This window comes from Mustela nigripes, chromosome 16, assembly GCF_022355385.1.
Source record: "Mustela nigripes isolate SB6536 chromosome 16, MUSNIG.SB6536, whole genome shotgun sequence".
Lineage (NCBI taxonomy): Eukaryota > Metazoa > Chordata > Mammalia > Carnivora > Mustelidae > Mustela > Mustela nigripes.
This window is the reverse complement of record NC_081572.1, coordinates 19,274,820-19,296,215: the sequence shown is the minus strand read 5'-3', so window position 1 is coordinate 19,296,215 and position 21,396 is coordinate 19,274,820. Positions and strand designations below refer to the sequence as shown.

Genomic DNA, 21,396 nt, shown 5'->3' with positions numbered 1-21,396 from the left:
TGTGAGATGGAGCCCCACATCAGGCTCCACACTGGATGGAATCTTAAGCTTGCTTAAGCTCTGCCTCTCCAGCCCAGCTTGCATGTACCTGCGCTTTCTCTGTCTCCCTCTCTAAAAGAATAAAAGTGAAAATAAATCCCAAGAGCTCCTTACTCTCTGCCAGACATATGGGATCATTCATAAATCAGTTTCAGCACCCCCTGCCATCCTGATGTCCCACACTCTAAATGCTCCAACCATGTGGCCTTCCCCATTCCATTCCCATCCACCCGCGCCTCTGTACCCCCTCCTTCCTTACTCTGGTTCTTCCCTCTTCGTCCTCCCTTACTCCTTCCTGCATTTATTCATCCTCGAATAGCACTCCCTGAGCAAACCTAGTTGCTTTGTTCTCCCTGTTCCCTTGGTACTTTGGACAGAACCCTGCAAAGAGGTTCAGTGCTGAATTCTAGTTCACTGTCTCCATGTATTCTCCCTTTGCTCTCCATCTGAGACTGAGCTCTCTGGGGCAAGACCCATGTCCTGTTGGCCTTACTGGCCTGGTGCCTAGCATTATGGGTGACCCACAATGCCCATTACAGGTGCTTAAATACATCTTTGTTGAAATTTGAACAAACAATAACTATTGCTATAGTCAAGTAATTCTCTGTTTTATAAGAAGACATTTCATATCCAGTTTTTCCTTTTTGACTACCTCTTAAAGGAAGATCTAAGAAAGCCCCAGAATTTCAAGTGAAAAATCACCCAGGCCGTACAGGTTAGGCCAGGACATGGGGCCAAAGGGCGACACTGCTGCGCTGAGCCTGAGCATTCCCTCTCCAGATGAGACCTGCACCGCTGGAACCATTACCCAGCAAAGGTCACAGAAAGAGGGGGAGATGGCACAGAAGGTTTCTGAGTAGGTGAACATTGGCAGATCTGAAATCAGTTCCCCACACTGGGCTTTTCCTGATACAGACAGGAGAGGTCCAGAGCCTGGGATGGACCCCAAGAAGCATGGGGTGGGAGAGTTAGAGGCAGAGGCTGAGTATTGGCCCCCCAAATGCTCTAGCATGGGGCATGCACATGGGAAAGGTGTTTGTGAGGCAACATCCCCAATGAGTTCACGTTTTCCTCATTCCACAACATGGCATAGTGTTCGTGGTGGGGTTTCTAGAGCTAGATTGCTGGCGTTTGGTTCTGGCAAATGTCACCCTTGGGGAATTTATTTAACTTCTTTGTAGCTCACTTTCCACACCTGTAAGATGGGGACAGTAATAAGATTTACCTTGGAATTTTTATGAGGATTCAATGAGATAATCCATGTAATTTTCCAAAACCAGTTCTTGATGTATAGTAAGTGCTCAATGAATACTAGCCAGTATTTCATAGTTCATTAACCAGCATCTACTGGGCACTTCTGCTACTTCATAAAAACCCGCCCTGGGGGAAAAAAAAAAAACAAACAAACCAAAAAACCAAAAACCAAACGAAACAAAAAAAAATCACCCTGAAACTTAATGACTTAAAACAGGAAATCATTTTATTTGTTATTTGTTCCATAGGTCAGCTATCGGGGCTGGGCTCAGATGGGAAGTTCTTCTGCCGGAATCACCCAGGATCACTCACACAGCCACAGATCTCTGGCAGTAGGACTGGAGCTGGATGGTGTAATTTGGTGTCACTCGCATGTCTGGTGGCTAGAGCTGGCCATCAGGTCACATGTTACAGCAGTGAGTCTCAGCAGACCAGCCTTGACTTTTCCCCTTTGTGGCCCAGCCCCAAAAGGATAGCCCTAGTGAACGGAGGCTTTCCGAGCCAAGGCTTGAGATCAAGCCCAGGGTCAAGGGATGGAGATGTAAACTTCACAAGTTGCTAGGAAGACAGGCAAAGTCACAGTGCAAAAGGACAATGGGCCGTGTTGAGAACTGTCACAGCCATCTACATAGGCTACCATGATAAACACTCAGAGTTCAGTTCTGAAAGCTGGAAGAAATGTTTTCATGGCCCCCAGAGCTCAGAACAGCAGGGAAAATGTTGAGACATAGGAAAAACAACTGTAATGCAAGGTTTGAACATGAGGAGTGCCCCAAGATCAGAACAGTGAAGTGCTAGGGGATTCAGGTCAGTTTATTCCTTTACAGTGAGGAGGGGTGAGCTTTAGTGGGTTGGAAAGGCTTTATTAGTTTGCCCCTGAACATGGTTAGAATCTGGACACGAAGGGGGTGGGGGTTAGGGAGAGGATGGTTGGGTTATGGACATTGGAGAAGGTATGTGCTACAGTGAGTGTTGTGAAGTATGTAAACCTGGAGATTCACAGACCTGTACTCCTGGGGCTAATAATATATGTTAATTAAAAAAAATAATCTGGACATGAGGGGATGGGGAAAATTGTATTCCAGGTGAAGGGAAGAGCAAATTTAGGAAAACCAAGGTGTATCAGGGAAATCCAAACCCATCTAATATAGAACTAGAGTGAGGGATCCATGAAGGAGAGATTGGAAACATAAGGCTAGAAAGATCACCTGGGGTCTGATTGTGACTAAACTTGAATTTGAACTTCATTCTGGAGGCATTGGGGAGCCTCTGGATATTTTTTAGATGACCAGTGAGAAGAACTGTATTGTAAGAAGACTGTTTTGCCAGCAGTCTATTGGAGGACTTGGGCCGTCAGCGAGAAGGGGAGTAGGAGATCATTCGATAAGGGACTGACTAGCAGGTCTAGGCAGAGAGATTGACAAGGAGCAGCAAGAATAGAAAATATATGGTCAGAACCCAATGAGGCAGCATTGAGGATGACTCAAAGGTTGCCAGGCTCAGTGCCTAAAGGATGGAGGAAGAAGAGAGGTGTATACAAAGCAAGAAAGTCCAGAGGAGGAACAGGTCTGGAAGGAACTCGTGGATTTGAGGAATGTGTGGGACACCCAAGTGGTGTCCAAGCCGTGTCCAACATCATGCCATGGGAGGAGGAAGAGGAGAGAGGAGAGGAGGAGAGCTTGCTGGAGCAACCCTGAACACAAGGAGGGCGAACCCTTCAAAATAGCTGTCAGAAGTACCAGATGTGGCCAAAAGATCAAGGAAGAAGGATGAGAAAAGGCCAATCAGCAGATATGACAGTGAGAAGGTCATGTGGACTTCCCAGTAGAGCAGACAGAAGTTGCACCGGGCTGAGGAGGGAGCAGCAGGCGTCCTACTTTCTGGAATTCAAGGTTGGAGAGATCCCCTGAACTTCCGGGACTCCAGTGCCACCCTCCTTCCACTTCAGCCCTACTATAGTAAAGGAAATCTTTAAACTCCTAAAAATAGAGCAAACACTGTCTTTCCCTTTCATCCTAGAGGAGGGAAGCATGCAAGACTCTCCTTGCCTTTCTCCCTCTGTCTCCTGCCTGGCCGGAGATCCAGCAGTGTCAGGACTCGTGTCCAGGGAGACAGGCGTTGGCGGGACAGACGGCTGTTTACTTCCTAGCAGAGCCCTGCCGTGTTTTCATAGCTCAGAATAGTTCCTTGGCCCTTTGCAGGCTTGGGGGTGGGGTTTGGGGGGCAGGGAAACCTCACTGTTTGTTTTCAGGACAATTCCAGGCCTCTTCCTCTTTCTCTGCATTGTGGTCCTCATTGGGGAATTCTCAGAGGGGGTAAGGTGTGGGCTCAAAGGGTCCAAGACTACTGATTTCCTAATTATCTCCCCCCAGCTGTGCTCCGGAAGAGGGAAGGGCTCATAACTGGCTGTGCAGTGTGGTGTTTTGGTTGGGACAAAAACGCTCCGGCCATTAAGGAAAGAGTTGATTAAAAGACTGCAGGGCAGAGCTGGGGGAGAAAGAGAGGGGGGAAGAGAAGGGGGAACTGCCCCCTCCTCCAGTCTCCGTCTGGGCTGGCTTCCAGCATCTGTGCAGGGAGCTCCCCTCTACTGGAGACCCCCAGAGGGCTTCTTGGACCCCTTTTGCCTGGCAGCTCTGGGCTGCACACTGGTATCTGGAAGTTGCCCAGAGGTGGGAGGAAAAACCAGCTTCACTGAATATTCCTTTGAACTCTGAATTTTTACTTTTATATTATTTATTTTTTAAAAAGATTTTATTTTATTTATTTGACAGACAGATCACAAGTAGGCAGAGAGGCAGGCAGAGAGAGAGGAGGAAGCAGGCTCCCCGCTGAGCAGAGAGCCCCACGTGGGGCTCGATCCCAGGACCCTGAGATCACGACCTGAGCCGAAGGCAGAGGCTTAACCCACTGAGCCACCCAGGCGCCCTGAACTCTGAATTTTTAAAAACTATGTGACTATGTTGCCTTTTTTTTTTTTTTAAGATTTTATTTATTTGTTAGAGAGAGAGCGCAAGCACAGGCAGACAGAGTGGCAGGCTAGAGGCAGAGGGAGAGAAGGAGCCGAGCAAGGAGCCCGATGTGGGACTCGATCCCAGGACGCTGGGATCATGACCTGAGTCAAAGGCAGCCGCTTAACCAACTGAGCCACCCAGGCGTCCCGCCTTTTTTTTTTTTTTTTTTTTAAGTAATCTCTATACCCAGTGTAGGGCTCAGATCCACCCCTGAGATCAAGAGCCCACCTCCCCACCAATGAGCCTGCCAGGTGCTCCATAACTACAGGACTTTGGAAAATATTTTAACGAAGAAGATATGAACACATTTATCTTCTCCTTCTAGCAATAATGAATCATTGACTTCTGTTGGGTCATTAAAAGTCAGGAACCATGTCATGGGAACTCCTTTTCAAGGGAGCACCAAAGAGTCGGGAATGTTAACACAGGACGAAGGGTGGCGGTCACCAAGTCTCCTCAAAACTGTTGACAAAAGTCAAACCCAGACGACTGTAGTGACTCAGCCAAGGTCACACAGCTCTTTCATCTTCCCTTGTAATCTTTTATTTTCCTGTTAAATCCTGGCGATAGCAGCGGGGGAGGGGTGGTCTTTGGGGCCGCCCGCGGGAGGCCTGAGGGTGTCTCTGAGAATCCTCTAAGGGAAATCAAGACCTTCCTTCTGTCCCACACCCACCTCTACCACCACCACCACCACCACCACCACCCCCCCGCCCCGGCCGACCCCACCTCACTCCACCTCCCACTGGGCTGAGCTCTGGCAGCCGCAGGACTTAGTTTCCCTTCTTGTTCCTCGGTCCCAATTCTTTCAAAGAATTTCAAAGAAGCCTTGAAGCAAGGAAGGGATGGCATCTTTAGCTTGAGTCACATTTCCTGTCTCACCTTGGATAGCCCCTCTTTGCCTCCGGGGTACAGACCAGAAGGAAGGGGAAAATGAGCTTTTTGCACACGGTTCCAACCACTATATTGGAGACTTACTTCCCGTGCCTCTGCCTCTGCAGTGCACCGTGGACAAAGTTTAACTCCTGGAAGGAAGGATGAAATTTGACAGCAAGAATGTGTCCTGAGGGCTCACATGATTTGGCATTGCCCAAGGGTTGACGTGGAGCAGGAGAACTGTCTACCATCTGGTGGGGAGGGGACTGGTTGACCATGTGTGGAAACAGGATATTCTCTGGAGGGAACAACAGCTTCTCTAGGGAGGACAACAAGGAAGATGGGGGGCGGGGGCAGGCAAAGGGTGGCCGGTCCATGCTTCCTGTCAAAGTTCCCATCGTCCACCTGATGTTGGTAGAAGGCAGACTCTGGGGCGTAAGGAGAAGGTAGTGAACAGGCAGCTGTTCACTGTTGACAGTGAAGCAAATGCCCTCTGGGGTTTTTCTGTGGACAAAATGTCCAGCCCATCCTGAGACATGAACCACGCTCCCCCCACCTGGTCAATAGATGCACAGTTCAAGGTCCTGAAGCTGAACTTTCTCACCACGCCAGCGATAAGTCAGCCATTTTCACCAGCTAACAATGATTAACCCAACTCTCCCTCCACCTGCTTTCCCCAATCTGTTTTTGTAAAAAATCAACAGGGGGGCGCCTGGGTAGCTCAGTGGGCTAAAGCCTCTGCCTTCAGCTCAGGTCATGATCTCAGGGTCCTGGGATCGAGCCCCGCATCGGGCTCTCTGCTCTGCAGGAAGTCTGCTTCACCCTCTCTCTCTGCCTGCCTCTCTACCTACTTGTGATCCCTGTCTGTCAAGTAAATAAATAAAATCTTAAAAAAAAAAAAATCAACAGGGTCACTCATCAAAAAGGTGACAGTCGTCCATCCAGCCAGTGTCTACTGTCTACCCCCGAGCACCTTACCCCCACTGATCACTAGGTAGGAAAAAAGAAAACAAAGCAAATAAAGAAATTTAAAAAAAAAAAAGTAAAACTGTATCTTGTACGTTTCAGCTGTCATCCTTTGGAGAAATCTACTCTGCTCAAAGCCCCAGATCCAAGCTGGGTTTTGCATGCCTGCTTTCCTGCGCAGACAAGACCCTCTCCAGGGATGACAGCGGAGCAAGACAAGGCAGCTCCTTCAGCAGCACCCAGAGCCCCACCCAGAACAGAGGACGTGGCTGCAGGTGAAGTCAGAATTCCTTTTTGCTAAGAAATGCAATTTTTGGATGAGGTGTGCGGCAAATTCTGGCTCCTTTTCCTCCTCACTTTCCTGTCGGCAAATAAACTTGTTCGAGTGAGTGAGTCAAACTTGTTCTTGGAGAAGGAGGTGCCAGGACACTGGAACCAGCTGTGCTTACTTAATAACAGACCAGACTGTACTTTCTGGCCCCTTTCCTTAATGTTCCTTAATATTCCTCCCAAACCAAGAGCCCCAAGCCTTTGAGTTTCTGTTTGTGGAGAAAGTGCCTGAGGAGTGCCCCGCTAGTGTACCTGTCAAAAAAGGGGGGGGGGGGCTCTATAATTTTCCATTTTCATTGCTTCCCAGACTTCATCTCCCCAGAGGGCATTAGTAAGTCTTGAGTCATCTCCACTGAGGACAAAATAAAAAAGAAGTCATTTATATTTGGACAAATGGATTCAGCTTTAATTTAAAGTTCTGCTTTAAATTTATTTTATTATTTATTATTTTATTATTAAGTATAATTTAAAGGTCCACTTGACCTAACTGTCGAAGGCCTGGCCTCTCAACCCCACTCCATTGTCAAGGTCCCTGAGAACATGGGGGTTTAACGTTGAATCCTCAGGCGCTTTGTTCAGGAAATGTTTGTTGAGTTAAACTGGAAAACTTCTTGAAGGGGAAGCTGACAGGATTTGGGGGAAATGGTGGAACCCTGCCTCTGGGAGACACGTCTCTAAGTGAGTGAATCCTCACCCAAATCTCTAGCAACTCACATGCTTTGTCCACAGTATTCACCTCAAATACCTTTGATTCACCTCAAATACAAGTCCTTTGAGGATCTGAGAACTCTAATTTTCTCTCTTCAGCTTTCTAACAGACTCAGGTCCTTTGGGGCCTCACTCTTTTCTGCACACGATAAAAATTTGCTGGAGGCGGCAGGATGGAACTGGAGGGTAGAAAGGTAAAGATCAGTAAATGGTCTCGTGACGTACACAGTTGCCCCAAGAGGGTCCCCCTCCCCGGAGGGCAGCCTGCCAGAAGGCTGCCCAGTATGCCCAGAACGGGTTATCAGCCCCATCATGTGTCTCTATCAACATGAACCCTCTCCCTGCGGTTCTTCCAGAAGATAGGGCTCTCCACCGGCTCCCCACCTACTGAGCACATGGTGGAAGACCTAGACAGTGGCCTCGGGATATTTCGTCAAAGGATCTGCTCTGTTCACCCTCGACTCACCCCAGACCATAAAAGCTCCAGTCCCCAGAGATCACCACAATAGTTACTGAATACTTTTGAGGAGGGCTTATCTAGTAGAGGGAAGGGGCCATCTCTTTGGTCGGGGCCTCCTACCCGTGCTCTTGCAGTCCTGACAATGCAGAACACTGCCCTGCCCTCCACAACCCTGCCAACCACAAGCCTCACCAGCAGCACCCCCACCATTAGCCGCTCTCTAGCCTAGAAGTGGGGAGATGGGGTTGCTTGGACCAGCAGAGACAATGTGGTCAAGGGCATTTGGAATCAGCTTGAGTGGGTGGGGGCCCAGGGGAGGTGGGGGTGAGACTCCAGGTCATACCTCCTGGATGACATTGTAATCATTTCCAGCATGGAATGTTGTCAACCTTTGCTACCCACTCATTAGCTCTGAGTTTCTTTTCCTTGTCCCCAGTCCACTCCTTACAAGGCAATATGGACTTACCGATGGAAAATCCAAGCAGGTTTTGAAAAACTCTATTCCAACAAGCTCTGATCTTTGAAAATGTCAGTCTGTGACCTGATTCCACCCCCAGCTCCCTTCAGAGGTCTAGGTGACCCAGGTGTGTGAGGCTTTGGTCTCTGCATGGCTACAGGATGATTTCCCCTCCTGTAGGAAAGCGGGCAACATTGTTTCTCGTAACTTAGTTTCTGTTACTTCTATTTATTCCTTGTCCTTTATATATCTAGTCTCCAGGAAGTCCACTGCATTGACTTCCTGGAGATTAGATATATAGATATATATAAAATCTCCAAATACAAATGAAAGAAAGCGCAAACCCCTCAGGGAGATGCAAATTAAAACCATAATAAAATATCACCTTACATGGGTGCCTGGCTGGCTCAGTCAGAGGAGCATATGACTCTTGATCTCAGGGTTGTGAGATCAATCCCTGTGTTGGGTTTAGAGTTTACTTAATAAATAAATATTTTTAAAAATATTTATCACTGTACACCTGTGAGAATGGCTAAAATCAAAAAGACAAGAAATAACAGGTGAAGAAGGATCTCTCATGAAATGTTGGTGAGAATGTGAATTAATAGAATCACTGTGGAAAACAATATGGAGTTTCCTCAAAAAATTAAAAATAGAAACATCAGGAGCATCTGGGTGGCTCAGTCGATTAAGCGTCTGCCTTTGGCTCAGGTCATGATTTTGTAGTCCTGAGGATATAGCCCCATGGTAGGCTCCCTGCTTAGCAAGGAGTCTGCTTCTCCCTCTCCCTCTGCTGCTCCCCTGCTCACTCTCTCTCTCAAATCAATAAATAAAATCTTTTTAAAAATTAGAACTACTGTATTACCCAGTAATCCACTTCTGGGCATTTACCCAAAGAAAACAAAAACACTAGTTCGAAAAGATATATACATTCTTCTGTTTATTGCAGCATTATTTACAATAGCCAAGATATGGAAGCAAACCAACCATCTATCCATAGATAAATGGATAAAGAATAGATGGTGTGTCCATATAGAGATAAGAATAGACACACACACACGTGTATACACACACACACACACACACACACACACACACAGGAATATTACTCAACCATAAAAAAGGATGAGGGTTTTGTCATTTGTGACAACACAGATGGACCCAGGAGGGTTTATGTTGAGTGAAATAAGTCAGACTAAGAAAGACAAAGATCACACGATTTCACTTATATGTGGAATCTAAAACAAACAAACAAACAAACAAAATGAATAAACACGAAAAGCAGAATCAAACCAATAAATACAGAGAATAAACTGATGGTTGCCAGAGGGAAAGAAGGGGGGAGGAGGGGCAAAATGGGGGAAGGAGAGTGGAAGATACAGGTTTCCAGACCTCATGGGATGAATAAGTCACCATGATGAAAGGTACAACGCAGGGAAAACAGTCAATGGTATTAAAACAGTGTTGCATGGTGACGTTGCATGGTGACAAGCATAGCACAATGTGTAGAGATGTCCAACTGCTATATTATACACCTGAAACTGATGCAACATTGTATATCAGCTACATTCAAAAGCATTAAAAAAAAAATACGGAAGCCCTTTCCGGAGTCCCCAGTCACCAGCGTGCTGGTGTTTTTACAAAGAACTACATCGTCAGCACATTGTTTTTGCATGAACACACATTCATTCTACTGCTTGTTAAACTTGTCTGTTAAAACCCCAAAGGTCCCAACCTGAAGGACATTAAGTGAATTAATCAGTGCATTCAAAGATGATTATTTCCTGGCCGTAAGAGCTACCGAGACAACCCTGGGAAGAGGGTTTGAACTCCCAGACCAGGGGGCCCTTCAGAGATCCCTCTGCAGATAAAAGAGGCCCAGCAAGGTGATTGTTCCCCGGACGATAGAACTTACCACATTATAAAAGGAATATTCTTAAAACATGATAGCTAAAGCACCAAGACTTGTCTTTGTCTTCAAATAAGTGCACTTGCAGACAGGAAGTCTCTGCAAGAACCAGGGCAGTTGTAGACTCTGTCCTGGGTCCCTGGGCTGGCTTCAGAGCCAGAGGGCAGCCCTTGCTCTACCAAGCAGCATGCCAAAGTTAATAATTGGCCTGGCCGAGTACATGGCAGATCAGGCTGTTTTTGTGTGCCCGTTTTTCTATTTTACGTAAATCACCCCGGACATGTTTGCATCAACCTACCGGTGATGCACCTTTGATCAATAGATTTTAGACAAAAGTGGTTTTTGAGTCCAAAGATCAGGGCTGGGTTGACCTGCAGGGCAGATCCAGGGTGTATAAAAACAGGGGCAAGGCGCGGGCTGATAGAAGAGCAATCACCACCAAGTCCGTCATCGCAGCAAGGGCTCAGCTGAAGGCTGGCCGAGGCATCAGGAGTGAGGATGGAGCAAGGAATGAATGCCCTTCATGACTTTGGGATCCAGTCAACGCACTACCTCCAGGTGAATTACCAGGACTCTCAGGATTGGTTCATCTTGGTGTCCATGATCGCAGACCTCAGAAATGCCTTCTATGTCCTCTTCCCCATCTGGTTCCATCTCCATGAAGCTGTAGGCATCAAGCTCCTCTGGGTAGCGGTGATTGGAGACTGGCTCAACCTCGTCTTTAAGTGGTGAGTAAGAGCCAGACAGAGAGGAGATCGGCAAGGGAAGAGGCTGGCACTCTCTCTGGAAATGTCTGTCCATTGGAAGTTGCCTTCTCCGTGCTATTCGGGAAGCCACGGGCTACTCCCCTCCCAACTTTGGATCATCCACTTAAAGAGGGAAGACAGAGAAAACCCTGTCCATGAGTTGAAGACACAGGCAAGGCTATTTCATGTGGATGGAAGGCCAGCTGTTCGACTTAGTGAAAAGGCTGACGTATAGCTTATAAGCGAAGAAGTACAGTTTTATTACTTTGAAGCAGGATTGGTAATATAAAGATAGATGGATGAAAGATGGTGTATGAAAACAGGAAACGTGTTGGTAACTTAAAAATCCATGGCATGGATGGGGCGCCTGGGTGGCTCAGAGGGTTAAAGCCTCTGCCTTCGGCTCCGATCATGATCCCAGAGTCCTGGGATCAAGCCCTGCATCGGGCTCCCTGCTCATCGGGGAACCTGCTTCCCCTCCTCTCTCTCTGCCTGCCTCTCTTCCCACTTGTGATCTCTGTCTGTCAAGTAAATAAATAAAATCTTTAAAAAAAAAAATCCATTGGATGGAAAAATGAGAAGCAATCCAGAGAACTGGGCTCCAGCCCTCGTTCAGCCACCCACCAGCTTTACATCCTGGGCAAATCAAAGCCACTCTCTGAGTTTCTGTTTTATAATCTGTAAACTTAGGTTATCTCTGGGACCTTAATAATAATTCTAGTTAACATTTATTGAGCTTTTAATAGGTACTAGGCCATGTGCCAAGAGCTTTGCTGTGGGGTTGTTGCTACAATATAACAGATGAAGAGACAGAGGCATTGAGATAAGTGACCACAACTCGATCAACATGGTGGTCAACAGGCAGAGGCAGCACTGAAGCTCAGGCAGGCTGATTTCAGAGGCAAGGTTCTTAAGAACTAGGTTATAGTCAATGCTGATGAACTGACTGTCTCAGGGGGCAGATGGTAGTCCTAATTTTAGCATTTGTCAATTTTTCCATCTTTGGGGTCACTTTCAATCTACTGATGGGTCATGCTTGCAAAAATTCTATATCTTTTACAATGGTTGGCCAGTACCAGTTGACTCCAGCATATGACTGGTTTGGCTTCTATTTCCACATCTAGAAAATAAAGAGCTTGGGCCAGCTAAGACCTTTACCATCCCTAAACTATCTATGTTTACTGTCAAGTGATTCAGAAGATGCTTCTAGGTCTAATATTCTTTGGCCATAAACAATAAATGTCTTTTAGTATCCAAAAAAAAATTTGTCATGGCGTTTAGAGGACCAACGTGTATCAATTGATTCTGAAACCTCTGTTGAGAGGTTGAAGAACTAAATGCTGTCTGTAATACCCCTATTCAGCAGCATGACCCTAAAAAGTAAACAGGTAAAGGGTTATTTTAAACATCTGATCTCAGTTGAAGGACCATGGATTTTCTCTTGAGTTGGCAGAGGTCAGAGTTAGTGGCTATCTCTGATGTCGGTGAAAAATCACTATTCAAGTCCTGGAGGGGCTGAACCTTGACACCTGTTTCCACAGTGAAAAGCATATCTAGTGCTTTATCTAGTACTTTTAAAAGGGAAGTGGTTTGGGGCACCTGGGTGGCTCAGTGGGTTAAGTAAGCCTCTGCCTTTGGCTCAGGTCATGATCTCAGGGTCCTGGGATCAAGCCCCGAATGGGGCTCTCTGCTCATCGGGAAGCATGCTTCCCCCTCTCTCTCTGCCTGCCTCTCTGCCTACTTGTGATCTCTCTCTCTCTTAAAAAAATAAATAAATAATAATAATAAAGGGGAAGTGGTTTGTCTGGGCTGTACCCTCTTCCAAGGCACAGAGAATACAAAGTAGTGCCCGAAACTATCTCTGTCCTTACAGAGAGCAATTCTTATGGCAAGGAGGCCACATCTCCTGAGGGTGACTGTCCCTGGGGTCCAGGCACATTATCTGATGTGGGAGGAACCCCAGGACTCCCTGAGACCTGGCGGAAGAGCATAGGGACCTGGCAGGATTTGCAAGTCCAAGGTGCAAACTGTGGTTCTTTTTTTTTTTTTTTTAAAGATTTTATTTACTTATTTATTTGACAGAGATCACAAGTAGGCAGAGAGGCAGGCAGAGAGAGTGGGAAGCGGGCTCCCCGCTGAGCAGAGAGCCCGATGCAGGGCTCCATCCCAGGACCCTGAGATCACGACCTGAGCCGAAGGCAGAGGCTTAACCCACTGAGCCACCCAGGCGTCCCGCAAACTGTAGTTCTGTATGTGTCCTTCCTGGACCAGTTCTTCCTGGGGTTTAAAAAAAGTCACAGAGCTTCCATTAATATGGATTTTTAGGATCTCGGGTTTATTTCTGTTTGAGTAAATACTACTTTCGAGTCGTTCCAAATTCAAACGTTATATAAAGGATGTACCAGGATAAGTCTCCCTCCCCTACCACTCACCAGCCACCCCATTCCCCTTCTTGGAGGCAGCCAAAGCTAATAGTTTTCTGTTTCAGATCACATGAATCTTCTCACACTACTCCCTTTTCCCCAAGGTGTGGGCTTCAGGCAAAAGCGTTCCTTCAGTAACTCCAGATGCTGGTTCTGCTTTTCTATAGGATTCTGTTTGGACAGCGTCCATACTGGTGGGTCATGGACACAGATTACTACCGCAACACATCTGTGCCGCTGATAAAGCAGTTTCCAGTCACCTGCGAGACTGGACCAGGTGAGAGTCCCCGCCCCAGTAGAGACAGAAGCTGGGTGGACCTCGCTCACTGTGGCCACCTCTCAGCAGTCACTGTAGATGAAGCTGTCTTTGAGGGGACAGGAGGAGGACCGCTCCTTCAAGCTTTAGTCAGTCTTCAGTTGGGTACAACTCCATGTTAATTTAATTCAAGGAGGCCCCCTGAAGAGCACATCTCTGCTGATTTAGAAATCTGCCTAATGTTTCCAGAATCTGAATGGCTAGTCCAGAGAGGCAAGGGTATTCTTATAGGCAAAGGGCTCATGAGAGTAATGGCATTGTGGCCCTTCATCCGGGGAGGGAAATCAGGAGAAGGCTAAGCCCCTGGTTTATTCTTCCCCAAGGACCGGCCAAGTAGAGGTATCTTCCTGAACCGACTGTCCAATCCCACACCATGTTTGTGCTTTTTTTTTTTTTTTTTAAGATTTTATTTATTCATTCGACAGAGATCACAAGTAGGCAGAAAGGCAGGCAGAGAGAGAGAATGAAGCAGGCTCCCCACGGAGCAGAGAGCCCAAGGCAGGGCTCCATCCCAGAACCCTGAGATCATGACCTGAGCTGAAGGCAGAGGCTTTAACCCACTGAGCCACCCAGGCGCCCCATGTTTGTGCTTTACTAGACACAACCAAACAGTTCTTATACAATCCAATGATAGATTAGATTTCCTTTTTTGGTAGGCAATGGACTATCCAACCGCTTCACTCACCCTTAAGTCTTGGTGCCAGCATCCCTTCCTCAGGGACCCATCCCTAACTCCCAAACTAGGGCATGGCCCTTAGTTATTTCTTCTTGCAAACCCTTTGCTCACTTCAGAGCATATTCGTTCACTTTATTTATTTATTTATTTTATTTAAGTTTTTTAAAATTTCATTTTATTTAAGTTTTATTTATTGAGCACCTACACCATGCCAGACATTGTTCTAAGTACTTGGAGTACCTTTAGTGAATAAAAGAGACAAAGATTGCTGTCCTTGTGCAGCTGAAGTTTGAATGGTGTGTGTGTGTGTGTGCGCGCACGCACGCGCACACAATATACACATTCATATTTCATGAGTAAAAGATAAAGGATTTTAGAAAAAGAGGAAGATGACTAGGAGGAGGAGGAGAGGAGGAAGAAGGAGCAAAGGAGGAGGAGGAGGGGGAGGAGGAAGAGAAAAGGAAAGGCAAGGCGTTATCTCTGGGATGCCCTGGCAAGCCGACTCAGATGTAGATTAGCATGCAAGAGTCCGTGTGTTGAATGTGGGAGGAACCCAGTTTGTCAGAAAGATGGAGCACAAGCAGGGGGCGCGACAGAGAGAGAGGGAGAAGCAGGCTCCCCACTGAGCAGGAGCCCCATGAGGGGCTCAATCCCAGGACCCTGGGATCATGACCTGAGCTGAAATCAGACGCTTAACTAATGGAGCCACCCAGGCGCCCCTAGATATTTGTTTGATAAATGACTAAAGGGATGAATGGGTGGATGGCAGGATTTGTGGATGGATGGATGGATGAAAGTCTGGAAAGATGGGTGGTGGATGGACAGAGAGTTGGATGGATAGTTGGACAGAAATATGGGTGGGTGGGTGGGTGGATGATAGATAGAGGACATGCCCTAGCAGTGTCCCAGATGGAGACTTTTTTTTTTTTTAATTTATTTGTCAGAGAGAGAGAGAGCACAGGCAGACAGAGTGGCAGGCAGAGTCAGAAGGAGAAGCAGGCTCCCTGCCGAGCAAGGAGCTGGATGTGGGACTCGATCCCAGGACGCTGGGATCATGACCTGAGCCGAAGGCAGCCGCTCAACGAACTGAGCCACCCAGGCGTCCCGAGACTTAAGATTTTATTTATTTGACAGAGAGAGACATCGAGAGAGTGAACACTAAACAGGGGCAGAGGGAGAGTGAGAGGGAAAAGCAGGTTTCCTACTGAACAGGGAGCCTGATGTGGGGCTCGATCCCAGGACCCTGGGATCATGACCTGAGCCAAAGGCAGACGCATAATGACAGAGGCCCCCAGGCGCCCCTAGGTGGAGACTTTTTACCTTTAGTTCATCCATTCCTCTCTTCCCTACCCTTTAGGGAGTCCCTCTGGTCATGCCATGGGCACAGCGGGTGTATACTATGTGATGGTCACATCCACCCTGGCTATCTTCCGGGGGAAGAAAAAACCAACCTACAGATTTCGGTAAGAACTCAGCACTGGGGACTGGCGTGGAGGGCAGGAGGTGACTGTCTCTGTAAATGGACATACCACTTGCTCTTCCCTACATTCCACACCACTGGCCCACCCGGCCTTGGGCTGGTAGTGAGCCGAGTGGTGGCATTTCTGCTGAGGGCAAGCATGAAGGTCACAGGATGTCAGGGCTTAAAGGGACCTACAAGCCCAACTCCTCCCTTTACAGATAAGGAAACAAGGCCCAACCCGGTAATGGGAACTTCTCAAGATCAGACAGCGTCCTACTGGCAGGGTTTAAATAAAAACCCACTTCTGCACCAACCAAAGAGTCGCCTTGTCCAGGTAGAAAAACAAAGGCACATAAGACATTCCTACTACAGAGTTCTGAGCACACGGCCACTGTGCAAATGGTTAATTATCACAGACGTAAAATAGGGGAGCTTAATGTTCACGGGTGCAAGCGTTCACCACGTGACACGGGCATCTCCGAGCTTTGGAGTACGGGCTTCGAATTTATAAAAATTCTTCGGACAGCACCTCGGTTGGCCAGGCTCTGGCGTTCCTTCCAGGGCTGTCCTCGCTAAGGGATGTGTACCCGGGTGCTGTTCTGACCGCCTCTCCTCTTGCAGGTGCTTGAACGTCGCTTTGTGGTTGGGATTCTGGGCCGTGCAGCTGAACGTCTGTCTGTCCCGAATCTACCTCGCCGCTCATTTTCCCCATCAGGTTGTTGCCGGAGTCCTGTCAGGTATCAGCTGCTCTGGCTTTCTCCCTTCCCGCCCCTCCTATCCCGTGTCTCCGCAGCTGGGACAAAATCCCAGCATGCCAGTCGTGCTCTGGGTGTCATCAGTGTTGTTAGCGTTTCAGCGGGCTGAATGGGAAGGGTCTGGAAACTCTTCATTTCTACAGGAGTGCCCAGATCTACGCAATTCAAAGTGTTTCAGAAAAGTTGCAATACATCAAGTTCATTTACTCAATTGAATTAGCTGGAAATTTCCTTTTCATATTCTTTATCTCTTACTGATCTTCAGCTGAAACTGCCCCTGGTTCTGTTTTTGGGTTTTGTTTTGTTGTTTTGTTTTTTAAGATTTTATTTCTTTATTTAGAGAGAGAGTGGGGAAAGGGCAGAGGGAGAGGGGGAAAAAACCTCAGACAGACTCCGCACTGAGAATGAAGCCAGATATGGGGTTCAAGCTCAGGATCCTGAGATCATGACCTGAGCTGAAATCAAGAGTGGGATCCCTAACTGACTGAGCCACCCAGGCACCCTGGTCCTTAGTTTAGTTTTAAGGAAATCTACCAAATTTAACAAATGAACAGGGTCCTAGAAAAGCTCTTTATTTGGGTAAATCAACTTTCAAATCCACAGTTGGTCTTTCTTATAGGACCAGAGTTTTGAATACAGTTGATAACTGAACAACACAGGGGTTAGAAGCACTGACCCTCTATGCACTCGAAAATCCACATATACCTCTGAACCTATGAATAGCCTAGTGTATCGTCCTGGACCCGCAAGGGCGACAAGAAGCCCCAGTTCAGATGTATCTTCTCTCTCTTTATTTCCGCAAGTCTACACACTTATATACATTTACAGGACCAATCAGCGAGCAGGGTACAGGAGGGAGCGAATCAGGCTGTGCACCTAAACAAGCAACTTCGCTAGCAACCAATGCTGTTTACTTCCTCTTTGGGTGTTCCGCTTAGTCTCACGAGGCAATCCTAACCTGGCAACTAGCCAGGCACCATCTTTTAATGGCGGAGGCCGCCCTGGCCAGGGGCCTGCCTCCGACATAGTGTTAGCTGGAAGCCTTACCGATAACATAAACAGTCAATTAACACATATTTTGTATATTATTTGTATTATACCCTATATTCTTACAATAAAGCAAGCGAGAGAAAGAAAATGTTATTCAGAAAATCATCAGGAGCAGGGGTACCTGAGTGCCTCAGTTAGTTAAGAGTCTGCCTCTGGCTCAGGTCCTGATCTCAGAGTCGTGGGATCAAGCCCCACGTGGGGCTCCCTGCTCAGCGGGGAGTGCTTCTCTCTTTGCCCCACTTCCTGCTCATGCTACCTGGCACTTTCTCTCTCAAATAAATACATAATATCTTAAAAAAAAAAAAAAGAAAAGAAAATCAGCAGGAAGAGATAATACATTTACGGGGATCAACTGTGGTTATCAAAAAAAAATCTGCATATAGATAGACCCTCCTAGTTCAAACTCATGTTGTTCAAGGGTCAACTATACTTGTGTTGTCTTAGATCCCATTTTTAATTGGCTGAAAAGACTTAGGTTAAGCATAAGAAAGACTTTCTTTACATTGTGGGAGGTCCTGGAATAAATATAAGACCTGGAATATAAGAATAGAAGACCTTAAGGACATTGTAGAATTTCCCCCCTGGAGATGGGTGAGAGCAGAACACAGTAGCATTACAAGAAGAGTGTGGAGTCCAAGGGAGCTAAGGGTTTCACAACCACCACAGAAGTAAGGCAGCCTACTGGGTGCCCTGTTTGAGAAGGAGCCTGAAAGCCATGTTACATGAAAGACCTGAGAAGGTATAGGTTAGAGATGAGAATAATTGTCTTCAAATGCATTTTCTACAGAGGTTCTAGATTTACAACTTCACTCCTACAGAAATAACAGAGACCAACAGATGGGATGGGGGCGGCGGGGACACAAGGAAGATTTTTTGATAATTCATTCAAAGATGAAACGGGCTGCCCAAGTGGGAGTGAGCTCTCTACCCCTGTGGGTATTCAAGTAGAAACATGAGGGCCCCGACAGGAAGCACGAGTGCAGTGAGAGAATGTATGCGACATGCCTCTTCTGTCTTCCCATCCACCTACGTACGGGAATCAAGCAGGTGACGCTCTAATCTGGCACCTGAGATTTAATGTCACAATGGCAGGATGGATGGTAGGTCATCCATGGCTCCGAACCCACCCCCCACCGCCCCGACAGCTGAAGGGCTGGAGTCTTCCCTACTTCTCACAGCCATTCTTTCTCCCATACAGGCATTGCTGTGGCTGAAACTTTCCGCCACATCCAGAGCATCTACAACGCCAGCCTCAAGAAGTACTTCCTCGTCACCTTCTTCTTGTTCGGCTTTGCCATTGGATTTTACCTGCTACTCAAGGGGCTCGGCGTAGACCTCCTGTGGACGCTGGAGAAAGCCAAGAGATGGTGCCAGCGGCCGGAATGGGTCCACATTGACACCACGCCCTTCGCCAGCCTCCTCAAGAACGTGGGGACCCTCTTCGGCCTGGGGCTGGCTCTCAACTCCAGCATGTACAGGGAGAGCTGCAAGGGAAAGCTCAGCAAATGGTTCCCGTTCCGCCTCTGCTGCATCGTGGTCTCTCTTGTTCTCCTGCACCTCTTTGACTCTCTGAAGCCCCCGTCCCAAGTGGAGCTGATCTTCTACGTCCTGTCCTTCTGCAAGAGTGCGGCCGTGCCCCTGGCATCTGTCAGCCTCATCCCTTACTGCCTTGCCCGGGTCCTGGGCCAGCCAGACAAGAAGTCTTTGTAAGGGCCTCGGAGCCTGCAGAGTTCAAGTTCAACTACCGACAGACCAAGCCAACCCCTGAGGGAGGCTAGGGTCTTCTGCCAGCCCAGAGGCCAGAGGTGCTGGAGTCAGCCCGGCGACCCCTCCCTCCTTTGCAATTCTAATTGTATTGGGTGGGGTTTTTTTTTGGAAAGCAAATAAGGCTAGTTGAGAAAGCCTTATCTGTTAGGAGTTGGGTCCTTCTGGATTTTTCCCTGAAGACTTACTTGCTCTTCTTTGAGATAACACGAAAGTGAGACTTCCAGGTAGGGCCTGCTCGCCACCCAGGTTGGGGATCTCAACTGAGAATTTTCTACCTGTCCCCATCCTTACACAGAAAAGGGAAAGGAGAAAGGAGCGGTGGACTTGACAGAGAAAGGAGGATGATGGGTTAAGGAAGACTTTTTCATATCCTGCACATCTTGTAAATTATGTTATACAATATCTAAATGGCTTTGATTATATTTGAGTCTTTAGGTAAGGCACTCTTAATAGTGGAGGACCAACTTAGAGTATAATTAATGGGTAATTAGTGGGGTGATTCTGCTTCTTATATTTTTCTGTTATATATCCAAGGTCTTTGCATTTACCGGGATTCCTGAATGGCCGCAGTAACCTTGATTTGTACTGGGTCAGAGCATTCAGATATAATCAATTTCTCCTCTATCACCCTAGATCTCCCTCCTTGTTAGCCTTGCTCTGCTTTCCCTAGAATTTTCCACTGGCTCCACATCCTGTCGGATACAGAGATGCCTAAAAGCAGCTCTGGGGCAGTGCTTGTGTATGGTTTAGTTAAACTCTGAAATCTTGGACAAAAAAGCGAGGAGAAGGCAGGAGAGGCAAGGAATCCTCTCCCCAGAAGGTCACTCCAATGTTACTTTTGATTCCTACAGGGTAAATATGACTCCTTTCTCTATCCCAAGACAACCAAAAGCACATTCTTAGAGGAAAAGCCAGCTTCCCTTTGCCTGTTCTTAAGTCTCAGCTGATTCGCAGAATATGTCTTAAAAAGAATGTTGAAGCCTATTTATTTGAGAGTCCTTGTTTTTACTACTAATTATACAGTTCACCATATATTACCATTCACACCAGCCATCCTGGTCATAACATCTTTGAAAAGGAAAATATATATGTGCAGTATTTTATTAAAACAACATTTTATTTAAGAACGAAGTCTTGCTGATTACTATATTTTAGATGCAATTCGATCTGAAGGTTCTAATTCTGGCTCGGCTAAATTTCTAGCTCTTTTTCTATTTCCCTAAACAAATCATTTAGTCTCTGTGTACCTATATTTTCCCTTCGGAGAAAGAGAGTCTGGGGCTGGCCAGGAGTGCCCGTGGAGCTGGGGGGCCTACAAAGTGTCCACGGGGGCACAGATAGTGTGGAGGGCATCGGCCAAGATTGAACATTAGTTACCAGACCACAACAGGTCAGCAGGAGTGGCTTAAAGGGATCAAGCTGCAACTTAAAGACAAATACACAGGGTCATTAACCAAACCAAGCAATCAGGGAATATAAGTCACAGCAGCAGAAAAAGACCAGGTAGACTCTGGAATCCAGGAAGCTGGTATCAGCAAGGTTTGGGGTTATGGTTAAAGAAAGTCAAAACAGGGGCCCCTGGGTGTCTCAGTGGGTTAAAGCCTCTGCCTTCGGCTCAGGTCATCATCAGGGTCCTGGGATCAAGCCCCGCATCGGGCTCTCTGCTTGGCGGGCAGTCTGCTCCCCCCGCTCCTTCTCTCTGCCTGTCTCTCTGCCTACTTGTGATCTCTGTCTGTCAAATAAATAAATAAAATCTTAAAAAAAAAAAAAAAAGAAAGAAAGTCAAAACAGAATGAGTCGTAGCAACACGGAAACCTCAAGGGACTTCTTGAAGTTTTATCCCCAAATGATTCATTTCATCCTGGGTGCGGGGACACCCCCTCCAAAGGCCTAGCCCTGGATCTAGGAAGACATCTGCTCACTTCCTTCAGAACTTTGGAAAGCGTGTCTTCAGGAAAGTAGAGTCCTCCTTCTGGATTTGGGTTCTTAAGGGGCCATGTAGCCCCTCGGAGACTCTACTGGCCTTCCAGACGGAGAAGGGAATGGTCTTGTTCTGTCTAAACTGAGCACCATTGCTCCGGCCTGACCCCTCTCCTTGATGATTAATTTGTTCTCAGGGACCAGGTCCAGGTTCCTCGCAATAGGACTCTGGCAGAAAGTGAGTAGTTCCCCTGCCCTTGGCAGTTGGTAAGGT

At 47.2% G+C, this 21,396-nt stretch overlaps 1 protein-coding gene and 1 long non-coding RNA gene across 3 annotated transcripts; one reads left to right on the top strand and one right to left on the bottom strand.

Annotated features, from left to right (window-relative positions):
• Window positions 1-6,937: 6,937 nt before the first annotated feature.
• Window positions 6,938-10,143, bottom strand: LOC132004028 (uncharacterized). Its single transcript, XR_009400410.1, has 3 exons — window positions 10,014-10,143; window positions 8,108-8,272; window positions 6,938-7,360 (listed from the first exon to the last, which is right to left on the bottom strand). It is a non-coding gene; the product is annotated as an uncharacterized LOC132004028 (long non-coding RNA).
• A 138-nt stretch (window positions 10,144-10,281) lies between these two features.
• On the top strand, window positions 10,282-20,975 carry G6PC1 (glucose-6-phosphatase catalytic subunit 1). 2 transcript variants are annotated; one of them, XM_059378644.1, is made up of 5 exons: window positions 10,282-10,735; window positions 13,344-13,453; window positions 15,526-15,631; window positions 16,252-16,367; window positions 18,634-20,975. In XM_059378644.1, exons 1-5 carry the CDS (start codon window positions 10,506-10,508, stop codon window positions 19,143-19,145), a joined length of 1,074 nt encoding a protein of 357 aa, XP_059234627.1. In that variant the 5' UTR covers window positions 10,282-10,505; the 3' UTR covers window positions 19,146-20,975. The 2 variants fall into 2 exon arrangements, with proteins under 2 accessions (XP_059234627.1, XP_059234628.1); XM_059378645.1 differs by having other exon boundaries at window positions 10,284-10,565.
• Window positions 20,976-21,396: the final 421 nt, after the last annotated feature.